This window comes from Marmota flaviventris, chromosome 9 (genome assembly GCF_047511675.1).
Source record: "Marmota flaviventris isolate mMarFla1 chromosome 9, mMarFla1.hap1, whole genome shotgun sequence".
NCBI lineage: Eukaryota > Metazoa > Chordata > Mammalia > Rodentia > Sciuridae > Marmota > Marmota flaviventris.
In genome coordinates, this window is record NC_092506.1 from 29,434,086 (window position 1) to 29,449,779 (window position 15,694).

Sequence of the window (15,694 nt, forward strand, 5' to 3'; positions counted from 1 at the left end):
TGAACGTTTTGTCAGCTCCCATGTTGTGCCACTCTAAACAATGAGGCCACAAAGACACCCACAGCTGAACCACTGTGTACATCCTAAACTACTTCCTTAGGAAGTGAAGTTGACAGGTAGAGTTGACAGGTAAATATGTCACTAGGTTCTTCCTACATTTTAATACAACCTGCTCTCGGCAACTGACATGGACAGCATTCTACCTTCTACCAGCTGTTTCCACATCCTGGTGACCATCCTCATGACCAGCCAGGCCAGGTAACACCACCCCCAAGGTACAGGCAAGGACATGATCCATGAGAATGCTTGTCCCTGGCTTGACTGGGTTGGCTTAGTTTCAGTGAATGACACACCACATACACAAAGGTGGTTCCACAAGACCATGAGAGAGCGGAGAGATTTCCAGAGCCCAGTGACATGGACAGAGTACAACACATCACTCACCTGTCTGTGGTGGTGCTGGTATAAACAAACCCACAGGCCTGCCCGTCACATACTGTATGGCAGACACACGATCAAGTACATCATCCCTGATGATGCCGACCAACGACTATGGGACACCACAGTCCCGTGGCTTAATGACCGGGGTACACGTTGAGGAACACGCTGTTCTGTGACCATCAGAGTGTACTTACACAAACCAAGATGGCTCTCAGGCCACGAGGTGATATGATTAATAGGGGGACCACTGCTGACTGAAATCTCACTGGGCAGTACATATCTGTACTATACCTTCTAACCTGTGTTTAAATGTTCTCCTCCTCCTTACGTACTAAATATTAAACACCTTTCTGTAAAACAGTATGCAGTGTTACACCCTCGGCAGCCTCCCACGTGTCAAGTTACCGAATTCCTGACTACATCAGGAAACCCATCCAGTAACCCTCCCTTTCTGAGCCTGCCTGAGCTCTCTGTTCTGTTTGCATGCAACCCACCGACAGAGCCTTTCTCAGAACTCACCCCGTCATGAAGCAGCGCATGGCTCTATTTGTTCTCCCAGATTAATTTAATACAGAAAAGTACTTATGCTATATTCATAAGTGATAAAAACAGACGTAAAATTATAGGCCATGTATGATCAAAACTACAAAAATCCAATACAACAGTAAACCAATGTGTGAACAACCTCTGCGTTATGCTACAAGTTAACGTGATTCTTTTATCCAAATTTTTATTGTACCTCTCATTACTACTAACAAATGACTAGCAGTTAGTGAACAATGGTAAAAGCTAAGTGGCTCACATACAGTATCACATTTAAAATAGCTCTAAGGGATAAGGACCATCATTATCCCTACTGACCCATGAAGATGTAGAGGATTGGAAATGTTTGAGAAAGCTGCCCAAGGTCAAGGTGGGAGCTGGAATCTGAAGCCTGCCTGATCCATGCTAAAGCCTATGTTATCTGCCACCATGTCAGTCTCCTCCAACTTTACTGTGTTCCCCTGTCACTTGGGGATCTTGTTAAAATGCAGATTCTGATTCAGGAGATGCTGATGCTGTTGGTGGGTAGCCCACACAGCTCTCCAACCAAATCCACACTCTATAATCTTAAAAACAAAACACTCTACTTAGCTAGGAAATTGATTTCTAATAATCTAAATAATGTCAATGCTTAATAATAGAGAAGACCAAAAACAGACTTTCCTTCTCCAAGCCCTTCTTTCCCAACCATATATGAAGGCCCCGAGGGCTCCTGCCGGTTCCCACTAGCAGATCCACCCCTGGGCAGCCACTGGTTTCAGGCTGACCACACTCAACTCCACGCTTCATCAACCCCCTCATCTCATCAGCAGGGAGGATTTTATCCCCAAGGCTTCCCTGAGCCAATTCTTTGCAGATCCAGAGAACAGGTGCATGGGGGAAAGACCCCTGGGGGCTCCCAGAGGAACCAGCCAGTTCCACTTCACACTCTCAACTGTAGACACATCAGTACCCTTTAGATCCCAGCATTTCTCTGTTCCCACAAGCCTTAAAAATAAAAAAAGCATTAAAACTATATTCTCTAAATACTTTAACCTTTAATTAGCATTAGCTAATTGTACACTTAAAGAACCTTCGACACTTCTATCATATTCACGATTCTTCCTGTCTGGTATGTGGGATGATCAGATGTTTGTTGCTTAATGAACCGTTTGCCATTTGCAATAACCCTGTTTATCTATATTAATGCTTAATGCTACGAAATTACTTATCTGATACCATGAAAGTAGCCTTTGTATAATAAGATTTTATTTTCCTAACTTTGCGTTCTCTTTACGTCTCTTGGTTTTTACTATGCCTCCCCAAAGAAACAGATAAATGTGGGTGGTTTGTTTTTTTTAAAATAAGGGTTAATGACATTTCGTTTTGCATTTAGTGTTATAATTGATGTATTTATATCACCCTCCATTTCCCTGAAAGATTGTATTTATTGATGTGCTTCCTTCCCGAAATCCATTTGTGCGGGTACACCAGCAAATTTTTATTTCCTTTTAAACTTGAGCAGAAGAATAAGTTCATTACTCTTCAATGTTTTAACGCTGACATTTTATAAAACAGAACTATTTTCATTTTTCCTCCTAGTAAGTTCTTCCATTCACTCGGTCAACTATGTAAACTCCCTTCAAGTGGAATCAAGGTGCTCAGCCGTTTTCATTACGCTGTCAGAAACCTTCTTTATACGCCACATGTTAGCCTCATAATGTACCATCTAATTTATCACCCCATTTACAATTGCTATAATCCATTTCCCTCTCAAGGGCCTCTTTTTCTTTGTCTTTTTAAGCCAAGCATATCTCTTATAAAGATCTTTACAGGTCTTTGAAGATCAATGAGATTGTTCCAAAACCTAGAAGTGCCGCAACACTTTGTCACCCGAGGGCAAAGTTAGCTTAGGTCAGGTAAATTTCATTCACCCAGGCTGTCTGACTCTGTCCTCAAGTCCTATTCTTCTTCAAAGTCACTCTCCCATGAGTAGCTAACCTCCATTGCTTCCTCCAGGAAACCCTATTGTGTGGCTGACTCGATGCCAAACACTAAATCAGATGACGAGGCAGACATCAAAAGACACAACAGACTCCACCTGCGTCAGGAACTTCCATCACAGGAGAAAGGAGAAGACAGCCTTTTTCTGTCCAGGATTGTTGCCGAGTCACACTTCCTAGGTCCTTTCAAAAGATACTGATATGGCCCACCATTTCTGGGAGGTGATCTGTTTCCTGAATATATATTCCAACTTTTGATCATCTCTTTGCGCTGGTATGTTCAGTGTTCAAAAAAATGAACAACCTCTTTATCTCTTTATATATTCAACATCCGTTAGCTTTTCTTGCACAGTCATTATCATTGACTTGGGTCACATAAATGCATTTGGAAAACTCCAGATCTTTATCCTACCACATCACTGCTGCCTTCCACGGGCGCCACCAATGGCTGCAGTCTCTCAGTCACATCTGCAGGATTAGTTCCCTCTTTCACTGACACAGAATGTTCCACAGGCAAAATTCATTGTTTACAGGGTTATCCCTTTGACAGCACTTAGCATCAATTCGTAGCAGTTCTAGTTCATTCCCTGCCAGCTGGGCTCACAAGTTAGTATCATACTTTTTTTTTTTTTTTTTTTGGATGGGGGATTGAACTCAGGGGCATTTGACCTCGAAGCCACATCCCCAGTCCTATTTTGTATTTTACTTAGAGACAGGATCTCACTGAGTTGCTTAGCACCTCGCTTTTTGCTAAAAGGCTGGCTTTGAACTCGTGCCTCAGCCTCCTGAGCTGCTGGGATTACAGGCATGAGCTACCCACTGCACCTGTCCACTATACTTTTTAATCAAACTTATGATGATGCGTTTATACATGTGTTTTTGGAATCCCCTATGCAGTTTTGTTCTGGTTTCTCTTCCTTAGCAGCAACTATTTTTATGGCTTCAGTCCTGATGAAATGAAAACCCTGTGTTGTTAATCACTCTTCCATCTTCCCCAAACTCCCTCATCTTATAGTTAAAAAAAAAAAAGTTAAATTTAGAACTTTCCAAACCATCATGAGGCTTCTCTAACTATGGAATTTCAAGTGTGGCCAGGGCTCATTTTTCAGCCATTTCCAATTAGTTTAACGACTCCCAGAGAACACTGCTGTGTTTCAAGGCTAAGTCTGAAGGGAAATGCTCCAGCGATGCCATCAAAGACCATGCGCTTCGGACGCCCCCAACGCCAACCTCCCTGGGCCTTGTAATAAGGAGCTGGGATTTTTAACTCAATAAAATTAAACACCCTTTGTGCTTTCGTTTCTCTGTGCCAACACACACACACTAGTGTCCCACTGCCACCTGGAGCACTGGCACCTAGGGTTTGTGAGTCTTCTAAATCAAGTTATTCATAAATTCCACATCCCTCCGGCTTCCGGATGCCAAAGGCCTGTTCCAGAGTAAGCTAAATGGCTGCTCTCCGTCTTTGTGGCCGGTCTCCAGGAAGGAGACAGCCCCGTCTGCACACTGTGCTGCCTGTCAAAAATCACACTTGGACTTGGGTGCCAGCAAATGCGCCCACATTATCACCAGTCTCCTGATATCACAATGACTCATGAAAAGGAGAGTCTAGTTCCCAGTTCTCTGGAGAAATTCTGGGGTTCACTCCAGTGTGCCCATGGTGAATGACACTTGCTAGATGAGGAGTAATACTTCCCCACCAGGTACCACTGCCCACAAGAGCTCTCTGCTTTGAGGTATCAAGACAGGACGTGAAGCCCAGCATCATCTTCAAGCTCTGCCTGAAATGCTTGCCTGCCCCAACACCTTTCATCAGATGGCAAAAACTTACCCCATGCAAGCTTCAGCTCAGGGTCAGAAGGGAATTTTTTTTTAAGATTTTTAAATTTCTCTTTTTATATGAGGCATTATCATCCGCACTCTTAATTTTGCTTTAAAAATCTATTTCTAGACTTTGGAAACAGTGGGTCCTTCTCTATGGCACCCAGTACTCTAAGAAACATACTGACTACCAATAAATGGCTTTCGATTGCTCATTCCAACGAAATATTTCCGTGAAAGGGGAAGAAAATTCTCTCCATCATTAATATATTCAAAGTCAATTCTTGTGGTGCTAAATAATTGGTTTATTGATGTTACTGTTTCTTTTAATAAATCAAGCCTCTGCAAAGGCCAATTTAAATGCCCATAAGGATAAGTTCTCCACATAGGGGGAATGGCAGAAAACCATTCTCAATCTACCAAAGATAGGCCACCAGAATAAAGTCAATTTTGGATCCCCCTCACTCCAATGGCTCTCTAACAGATCACTGCATCTCACTCAATACATCAATATGACAGCAGTATCCAATGGTGGAATTCTCTAGAACAATCCAGACAATACGCTTCCTCTTCTAACAACAAGAAACAACAAAGCAACAGAGCCAGCGGTTAAAAGCACAGATTTCAGGTTGTGCAGATGCAAGCACCAACTATGCAGCCACTGGTACTTGCTGAGGACTTGGGGAAAAAGCCTTCACCTTTTAGTTTCCTCATCTGTAAGATGGCAGAGCACTTGACCAGTTGAGTAAACTACATATCCCAGAAAGATGTTATTAAAGCTGCTTTCAAAAGAATGGAGATACAGAAAAGCTAAAAGAAAGACAGCTAAGAAGACTCGCCTTTGATATTAACATCACCCACATCCAGATGTGCCTAATGGCCAACAGCATCTTTTGCCAGCACAGGGCAGAAGCTGCGTTACTGGTCACTGGTGGACCTGGTCACAGCCATTTCTGTGTTATCACTTCTGTCAAGTTGGGAACATTGTTTGGCTGCCCTGGCTGGACACACTGCTGTTTAGAATGTCTATTTAAGGATGATGCTTAAATACGGCATGGAAATGAAAAATCATTGTGTAGGAAAATGGTCAACTTGATAATAGTGAAATAAATATCTATGACTGGATGAGTACAACTCCACCTGTTCTCAAAAAGCAGGAGCCAAGCACTGTAAGAGACCTAAAAGAGAAAGATACAAAGAGCTACGCTGTACCGCTGCTATTCCTGCCTCAGAAACACGCACGAGATAGAGACAGAAGGTGCACCATGCATGAGCCGAGCAGAACAGGCAAAGGTGAGAAACTGCTAAGTGCTCTGGAGTAACAGAGATATCTGAAAAACAGGGGCAGGTGACCCAGCCCTGTGGCTCAAGGAACAACTGATGAAATACAACAGTTCAGTTAAAAAAAAACTACCACTGTGGACAGGTATGAGCTGATTGAATTATGACCCTCAATGTGCGTGTGTATTTACACATCCATCCATCTGAAGGCTGAAGTGAGATAGTGAGACAGATAGATAGATAGATAGATAGATGGAGGGATGGATAAAAGAGGAGAGAAGTGTAAAAGGAAGAGAAAGTAAGATTTGTAATATTTTATCATCCTTTCTTCTGTTTTGTTTCAATTCTGTATAATGAGCGGGTACTCAGTGTACTATTTTGGTGGTGTTTTTAATTTGAGAAGATTACAGCAAAATAATACCTGTACAGTGCTTGGCACTCTGCCCAACAGAGCAAACCTTCACTGAGAAGCCAGAAATGTGACACATACATTGAACACAGGATCCCAGCCCCCAAGAAGTGCACAATCTAGTGGGATCTGCACTAAGAGAGGTAAGAGCTTGTGTATTTGTGTGTGTGTGTGTGTGTGTGTGTGTAAACCAGGGTAATACAGTCATCCTTCTGTATCTACCTGCAGGTTCCACACCTGTGGATTCAACCAACCACAGATCAAAATTATTGGGGAAAAAATTTCATCTGTACTGTACATATGCAGACTTTTCTTGTCATTTTTCCCGAAAAAACATAGTGTTTATACACAGCATTTACATTGTGTTAGACATCATAGAGTCACGTAGAGATGATTTAAAGTATACGGGATAACGCACCTAGATTCTATGCAAATACCGTATCACTTTACACAAGGGAACGTGAGCATCCGTGGATTTTGGTATCCAAGGCAGATCCTGGAACCAATTCTCAAAGTAATGATGGGTGATGACTGTATACATACATACATAACATGTCTGACCATAAGTTAAAGAAGGCTGTCGTCCACATGCCACAGAAGAAATTACTCAAATCTCAGAAGTCTCAAGTCAGAAGACTTTCAGAATACCAACACACATACCTGGACATTTTATCTGGAAAGTTAAAGCAGCAAGCTAGGACCTGTATTATCAGCTCCGGAACCTGTTCAAAAATGATGTATGGACTGAAAATCTGCAAACACCGGGGATCCATATGTACCGGGAATTGTGACATCTGTGTAGCTCTGTTCCCATCAAGGTCCTCAAGATTCTCACATTTAGAAATTCCTTCAAGGTACAGGGGTGGAGGGGGTGGGGAGCACCTCTACAATCCCCAGATAACCATAAAAGCCAGTAAACAATCTCACACCCATCAGTGGATCACTGGGTTCTTCCAGGGCAAAGATCAGGCTCTGCACAGGTTTGCACTTCTAGAGCACAACACAGGGCCTGGGTGGGGCAGAGCTGGTATCACACCAGAAGCAAGAGGGTTTAAGAAGAATTTTCAGCCAGGCCTGGTGGCACATGCCTGTAATCCCAGCGGCTCCGGAGGCTGAGGCAGGAGTTCAAAGCCAGCTTGCAACAACAAGGCACTAAGCAACTCAGTGAGCCCCTGCTGGGGATGTGGCTCAGAGGTCCAGTACCCCTGAGATCAATCAACCAGTAACTGTCCCCCCCAAAAAAAGAATTTTCTAGTTACTCAAAAACAAAAAGGATAATGATAACCACATGTTTGGGAAGCCAGAGCTCCTCTTCAGAGAAGGCTTTTGGAAAGAGGCAAAGGCACCTGAACTGAGACCATGTTCCCCTCTTCCCATGAAGCCCAACGTCCCCCTCTGGGTCCTGCCTTGGGTTGACCTGCAAATTCATGCCCAAAGATGAAGGCGGCAGAGAAGAGAAAAGGAAGAGGAAAAAACTCAAGGAAGCCTGGGAGAGAACAAAGGCAGTGACTGCTGGAGGGCCCTGCGTCTTCGAGGAACCCAAGAGTTACAAAACAACACTTCAAAAAGACTTTAGAGACTGGAAGAGGAAAACGTTGAAAACCCAGCTTGCCGCTGGTGGGGACCACTTTCCCCGCCACCTGCAGAACCCCGGCCTCCTACAGCCTTCTGACGACCTGGAAGAGGAATCCGCAGGGAAAGAACAATCACTGCTCTGTGGAGCCGAGGAAGGGGAACTTCCCGGGGAAAGATTTCAACACTCCAACTCCCAAGGCAAACTCTCAGGTAGCCTGTTCTCCTCTGGCCCCAGGCCCCAAGAACTTCCCAAGTTTAACATTCCGGGAGCCAGGTGGCTTCCGATGGCAGTGGCCACCTGCCTGTTACCTCTTTCCCAGCACATGTCTCTCTCAAGGGAACCAAACTGCAGGCAAAAATTCTAGAAGTTTTCACTACAGTACAAGGGAGAGCGGGGGGTGGGTGCTGAGGGCATTTCTAGTTAAGAATGTGTTTTCACCCTGAACTTTGTGGCTGCAGAAACAAAGCAAAGGCCTGATGGCCCTTTGGGAGTAGAGCACTATGTTGACCCACTGCACCCAGAAGGCAGTTTTAAGGACAGGCAGCAATGAATAGCAAGGAGGCTTGCCCCCACCATATGAGGGATTCTCAACCAGGGGTGAGATGGCAATGTCTGGGGACAATCTTGGTGGTCAAAACTGCAGGGAAGTTGGACTGCTATTGGCATCTAGAACCAGTGATGCTGGAGGAAATCCTACAATACCTAGGCTGGCCCCACAGCAGGAACTCTGTAGTCCTAAATGTCAGCAGTTCCAAGGCTGAAAAACCCCACACTATATGAACCCACCCCCCCACCCCGGGTCCTGCCACCATCGAAACAAATCCAACAATCCTACCTCAAAAGAAAATTTGCTGTCCCTCGGACTGAGCAGCTACCTTACCCCGGGAGTCCACTTCTGGTAAGCAATATTCAACATCAAGCATCAAGCACCATCTTCAAAGTATCTGGCTGATCTCCTAAACACACTCATTTAAGGATACTCCCCATTACCCAAGTGAGTAGATTCTTTTGAATCCAATGGAAGAAAGGAACGTGCACACACACACGCAGGAGCCACCATCTCTTAAAAAATAATCTCCCTGGGTGTCAGGTAAAGGCACTGACCAAAAATAAAACTAAATAAATAAATAAATCGAACTACAGTTAGAATGGCTCAGACAGCTCCAACATAGTTCACAGAGAGAAAGAGAGAGAGAGAAACTTGATGAAAACCAAAAAATACATTTGTCCCTGGAGCCTTCCCATAGCTAAAAACAGTTCTGTTGCTCTAAGATGCTTCCATGGCATATAGTTATCTTTGATATTTATGTATAAAATGTAATAAACATATAACAAACGGAGAAATACCAATAGAGAGTTTGATGAATAAAAATGACCCCCTATGTAAGCACCACTGGGGTCCAGCAAGGGGACCTGGCGTGCAGTGTCTTTCCTCCGGGCTTTCCAACCATGGACACAGAAGAGAGCCCTCAGTTATTCTGACCAAGTTCCAACATGACTCAAGGACTGAGATTTATTTTATGTTCTTGCCATGCATACCAACATGTCCTCTGGAGAAAGCTTAGGCCTCAGTTGAATGTGTTCAGAGCAGCGACCTCAAAATGACCAGATTTGGGAGGACGGTGAGGACCATGTTAATTCATAAAGGCCTCTAGAAGACCAGGCCAGCAGCACCACACTGGAATCCTGGGAATGGTGGGGAAAGACCAGGTGGGGCCCAGAGAAGCCAGAGGAGTTAAAATCTAACTCAGCACTCACCTTCCCGTGGTGCTCTGGGAGTTATTGATTGCTCCAGAACCATCAAACATAGATAGTCCTGCTGCGTGACCTCAGTGCAAAAACTCAGCAAGACAGTGTGTTTATGGTGGCAAGCAGAGCTTCTCACACACGGGAGATGCACCAAAAATACTGGGTTCCCTTTTCTCCCTTGCCCACACAAACAGGCAAAGTTATAAAGGTCAGGACTTTCCAGTGAAATCATTTCATTATAAATATTCCTGATGCCTCAAAGTCTCTTAAGATGTTTTGGGAAGGTGACAATACAAGCCCCCTGTCCACTTATCCTGTTCCAGACCCAGAATTTTACCACCCCACCCTCTCCTACTCACATCCCTGTCCCTCCCCCAACCTATGGCACAGCAAATGGCCCAGTGGGCTATCAGGAAAAAACACCTCACACCCCATTAGGAAGGCCCCGTCACACCTCTTTGAAGATGAAAAGCAGCAAGGTGTGTTTATTTGTACTCTGGGTGCACAGTCTCATCTACCCGGGTTGGGCTGTGCTGGGCCTTGTAACTACTTAGCTAGTTAAAAACTAAATCAAAATGACCCCTCATGCCATTAAGCGGCTCTTTCCAGGAGAAAAGGTCAATACCCACACTCCCAGGAGCACACACGGGGGGGAAAGGGAGCCTTTTCACTGACAGAAGGGAAATGTCAGGGAGACTTGGCAAAGGTCACCCAGGAGGAGGCCGCCCATCCATCTGGCATGGCCACCATTAGAAATGGCTCGAGGCACACACTTAAACCCACCAAGTCCACACACATGCAGGAAAACTAGACATCAGACACTGTGACTGGGGCTGAGCTCTCTAGCAGGATACATTAAAATATAATAACCAAAATCAATGTTTCATTTCCCTAACACAAACAATTAAAACAAAGGAATAAACAAACACACACATACACACACACACAGACTATGCAAGTGTCTGAGAAGGTTCCTGAACAACAAAGGGTCCTAAATTGCTCCTGGAATGCATGTGGCCTTCCAGCCTCACAAAGACCCAGGGCTCAGACTAGGGCTCAACTTTGACCTCAACTTTCTTTTTACAGACTCTCAAAAGGAGGCAAAAATCCAAAGTCTGGCTTTTACAATCTCTCTTGTTTTATCAAATTCTCAGAAGAGCACTGAAGTATATGAGATAGGTTAGGGTATCTGGTCTGGCTATGAACCCCAACATTGGGAAAAATGACCAGCCCTGCTTCTGGCAACATGTGGGTCAAAATGGAACTCATGTTTAAAAGATGATGCTTAAAGTAAAATGAAAAATGCACACTCCAACCCACCTAGACGTTTCCTGTAAAATAGCAACCACACAGGTAATGCAGAGCCCACAGATAATGGACAACCTCCACCAAGGGACAGTTGGGCTGTTCCTTCCCTCCCCCTAGTACCCTCCCACTACAACTCTTTTATTTATTTTAGCTCTGTGCTATATGTACACACATACTACATAATCACTGCTGCCCAGGGAGGGACACAATTAACTTCCCAATGTTTTCTAGAGACATAGATTCAACTCAAGCAACCCAGTACCAACTGGAGAGGCAACAAATAACAGTGTCCACTGACACACAAGCTATACACACAGGAGAGTCCAGACTGTCCTTTGGTATTATCAAGAGATACGCCACAGCTGTGAGAATCAAGTATATGAATCCAGGCCTGTCTTCATATCTGAGATGCCCTGGAAATGGGTCTGATCTAATGGCCTCCAAATAATTCACACCTGCTGGCAGATGCCCAACACCCCTCAGAACTCTTTCCTCAGAGTGGCCAACAGCTCAGGAAAAACAGGGCACATTGACCCAAATCTGGTTTTAACCCACAGCAGCCACAGGAGGTCCAGCCCCTCACTGGAAGTGGAATAAACCCGCAGATGTCTAAATGGAGTCTCAGAGGAGTGGGGATGATGTCATAGGTGTGGGGCGGGGGTTCCAGGGCTGCCCAGCAGATTCTGATGATGGTCAGAGCCCAGGACTGCTAGGAAAGGCGCAGACTTCCCTTCAAAGCACTTACATCTCCAAGGGACAGCTCAGAATAGAGTGTCTTCCCCAACCAGCACATCACCACACACATCTCAACAGGCAAGTTGCTAGAAGCATTTGGTAAAAATCACATAAATTAGAGATGAGGATGGTACAAATGCTGGACGAGCAGATTTCTGCTTAAGAAAACTCCTGGGCCCTGTCACCCACTTTCCGGGCATCAGCTGCCCAGAAATAAACATCAGGGGGCCAAAAGCGGGCGGGGCACCGAGGAGGGGCCGCTGACAGCTGAGGCAGGCGGGCAGGGGCTGAGGAGGAAGGGCTCCAAGCTGGAATTCGGAGCGTGCCCACATCAGCAGAAAAGTTCCTGGGAACAGCACGCTATCTGGGAGGAAAGGAGGCTCGCGGCTCTCCCGGCCCTCAGGATACACAGGCCAGAGCCCCGGGGGCAGAGGACTTAAATAAAGGTCGGGTTCCCAGGGTGAGTGGAGAGAACTAATAATTCCCAGGTCCGGCCCTGCTTCATCTCACTCGGCCCAAACCAAACACGGTCCCAGGGAGGAGAGGGAGGAAGCGGCGATGGCCCGCGCGCGGTGCAAGTGGGTAGACTGAGGCACCGGTCCACGCCGGCGACTTCGGGAGAGGCCCTGGGGAGGGCAGTGCGGCACCGAGTGCCCGGGCGACGGGGAAGACGCGATCAGGGCAGAGTTCTCCCTTCCCCTCCCCTCCTCCGCTCCCCAACACACACGACACACTCACAGACACACTCGAGCTACGCCCAATCGGGGCGGCCGCCGGGCTCCCAGCGCGGGGCTGCACACAAAGCCCCGCCCGCGTACACCGACACACGCCACCCGGCGCGCTCGCCCACACAATAGCACCGAGCGCACCCCGCGCGGCCCCTCGGCGGGGTCCCGGCCAGCTCGGCGCCGGGGTCCGCCCTCCGCGCACACCCACGCCCGCAGCCACGGCCCGCGCGCGGGGAGGCGACGCGATCGCGGCCGGCCACCGGCCCGCGCCCCGCGGCAACTTCGCCGCGCGCCCCCCACTCACCCGCGGCGCTGCTCAGCAGCAGGCACAGCGGCCCCAGCAGCCACATGGCGTGGCCGCCGCTCCCGCTGCCCGGCGCCGTCGCTGCCCCCGCGGCCTCGGCGCTGACCCCGCCCCTCGCGCCGGCCCCGCCCTCTGCCGGCCCGCCCCCCGCCCCTCCGGTCAGGCTCCCAGAAGTTTTGCAAGCGCCGGGCTGCGCGTCGCAGCCCGCGTCCCGCCAGGTGTCCCCTCTCCAAGGGGTCGCGGAAGGGGCCCCCTAGGGTCCGACCTTTGGCTGCTCGCTGCCTCCGCCGTCTCATTGCGGGTACCTCCCAACTGGCCTGGCTCTGCGCTCTGCTCGGGTTTCTCCCCCTTTCCTCCTCTTTTTTCCCTACATCTTCCGAGGATGCGGCGCTCGCCATCTCCCCAGACCCTCAACTTGAGTTCTTTACTCAACTACAAAAGAAGTGCACTCCAGGGAGGAAAAAAAAAAAGTTGGAACAAAGAGCCAGTGCTTCTGAGAAAATATGTAGTTTATTTTTAGTAGCGGGTGTGGAATACAACCAGTGCTTTTCAAACTTTAAGATGCATCAGACACACACTCGGGAATTAGTGGAAACGCTGACTCTGATTCAGTAAGTCTGGTGTAGGGTCTGAGATTTTGCATTTCTAATAAGCTCCCAAGTGATTCAGAGGCATATGGTGCTGGAGCCACAGGTGGAGTGAGAAGCTAAGACCCTGTGTACACAATGTGGCCACGTGGGTTATTTCACCAGCCTGGTGTCCATCTTGACCAGGGGAATGTTTGGGTCCGAATTTGCAGAAAAGGAAGGTAAATATAAAGGCAAACAACACAGATGCAAAAAGATCAGCTGCTCCAAGCAATTGGAGCTTTCAAATTGCACTGGTGAAAAGTCCCAAAGGATTTAGATGACAAGAATAAACAGGACAACACTTTGGTGCTCCAGTCTCCTCCCACCCTAAAAAAGAAAGAAAGAAAAAGAAAAGAAGGAAAAGAACAAAGGGGGAAAAAAAACTAGTGCAAATATTGTAATTGCCAAAAACTAAAAAAGCAACCCAAATGTCCATTAATCCCAAAGAAAATGGACTCATAAATTGCAGTATATCATTTAATGCAGCAATGTGATTGAATTGCAAAAGATGCTAAGAAGAATTCAGCCACAAAGAGTTGCATCTTATATTTTATGTATAAGACATATGTGGGGGCCAAAAGAAACACAAAATTTGGAGGGCCAAAATCAGAACAATAGTTACCAGTGAGGTAGGGGGAGGGGCGAGTACAAAGGGACAGTGGGACTCTTCCATGTCTACATATTTGTGAAAACTTATATAACTGCATCCCTAAATTCCACCCCTAAAAAGGGTGAAATTTACTGTGTATAAATTGTCCCTGTCTGGAGGAGTCAAGAAGGTGTGGGTGCTGAGGCTTACTGATCACTTATGTGGGGCTTATAAAAGATTCCTGCATCCATTGCACTAGAGCAGCTTCAAGGATGCTGAGGCTCGATGACTTTATTTCTAATTGCCTGTTGTAGTGTGGAAATGTGAAGGCTAATGTAGATCAGGTCAAAATTTGAAAATATCAATGATGGCTCAAGGTTACAAGAAAATGTGATGTGATGTGGGAAAATTCAGCAAGTTTTATTTCACAAAGTACTTTGTCAAGTATGAAAGACATAAATAAATTTTCCAAAAGTTTAACATTTGGAAGTTTTATCCTGGGACTGGTGAACACTAAGGAGACCATTCTGTGGGTTTCCAGGAATTTTATGCAAAATTTTGAGCATATGTGGGCATTTGCATTTTGCCAGAAAGGATATTGAGAGGAGGCCCCCCTCAACTTTGATAACAGTACCCAAGGAGGCAAGTAATTTCTCCTATTGCTGCTCATTTGCCTGCTAACATTAGGAATATGGAAAGTCAGTGGAGTTGATCCAGAGCTGTTCTTGCTTCCTTAGGTTCCTCTGAGCACAAGAACTCTGGGAACAATTTAGTGTGCCTGTCTCCACAGGCCCCCCACCATGTCTCCTTTGTCTTCCTCCCTCTCTGCCTTTCTCTCTCTCCTCTCTCACCCATGCACACACCCACACACACACATACACACACACACTACACCACACTTCTTTTAAATATACTAGTTTCTTTGAAATAATTTATACAAATATAAAGCCCTCTTTAAGTTCAATTGCTGTTTTTATACTAAATCATTCCCAACCTCCTCACCATATATATACCTGGCAGGAGGTATAACTATTAGTATTTGGGGGGATCGGTAAGGGGGTACCAGGGGCACTCGACCACTGAGCCACATCCCCAGCCCTATTTTGTATTTTATTTAGAGACAGGGTCTCACTGAGTTGCTTAGTGCCTCGCTTTTCCTGAGGCTGGCTTTGAACTCGTGATCCTCCATTGTGTAGTATGTAAATCAGGGCAAACATATCTATCTCCTCAAACAACGATCATTTCTTTATGGTGAAAACATTCAAAATTCTTTCTTCGGGCTCTTTAAAAACACATATACAGTAAACTATCATTTGAAACCATCTTTTGTACAGGGTGAGTATCCCTAACCTGAAAGTTAAAATCTGAAATGTGTGTGTGGTGCTGGGGATTGAACCCAGGGCCTTGTACATGTAAGGCAAGCACTCTACCAAGTAAGCTATACCCCGAGCCCCACACCAAAACTCTTTGAGTGCTGACATGATACCACCAGTGGAAAATTCCACAAATTATTTTAAAATATTGTATAAAACCACCTGTGGGCTCTGTGTATAAAGTATATATGAAGCAAGTGAATTTTGTGTTTAAACTTGGATCATA

General features: G+C 46.0%; 1 protein-coding gene across 2 annotated transcripts in view; it reads right to left on the reverse strand.

Annotated features, from left to right (window-relative positions):
* The window catches only part of Ldlrad3 (low density lipoprotein receptor class A domain containing 3), a 227,692-nt gene extending 214,745 nt beyond the window's left edge, over positions 1-12,947 (reverse strand). For both annotated transcript variants that reach the window (XM_027936466.2, XM_027936464.2), the window contains exon 1: positions 12,878-12,947. In XM_027936466.2, coding sequence (XP_027792267.1) covers positions 12,878-12,923 — 46 coding nt within the window. In that variant the 5' untranslated portion in view covers positions 12,924-12,947. The remainder of the gene's footprint in view (positions 1-12,877) is intronic.
* Between the last annotated feature and the right edge of the window lie 2,747 nt (positions 12,948-15,694).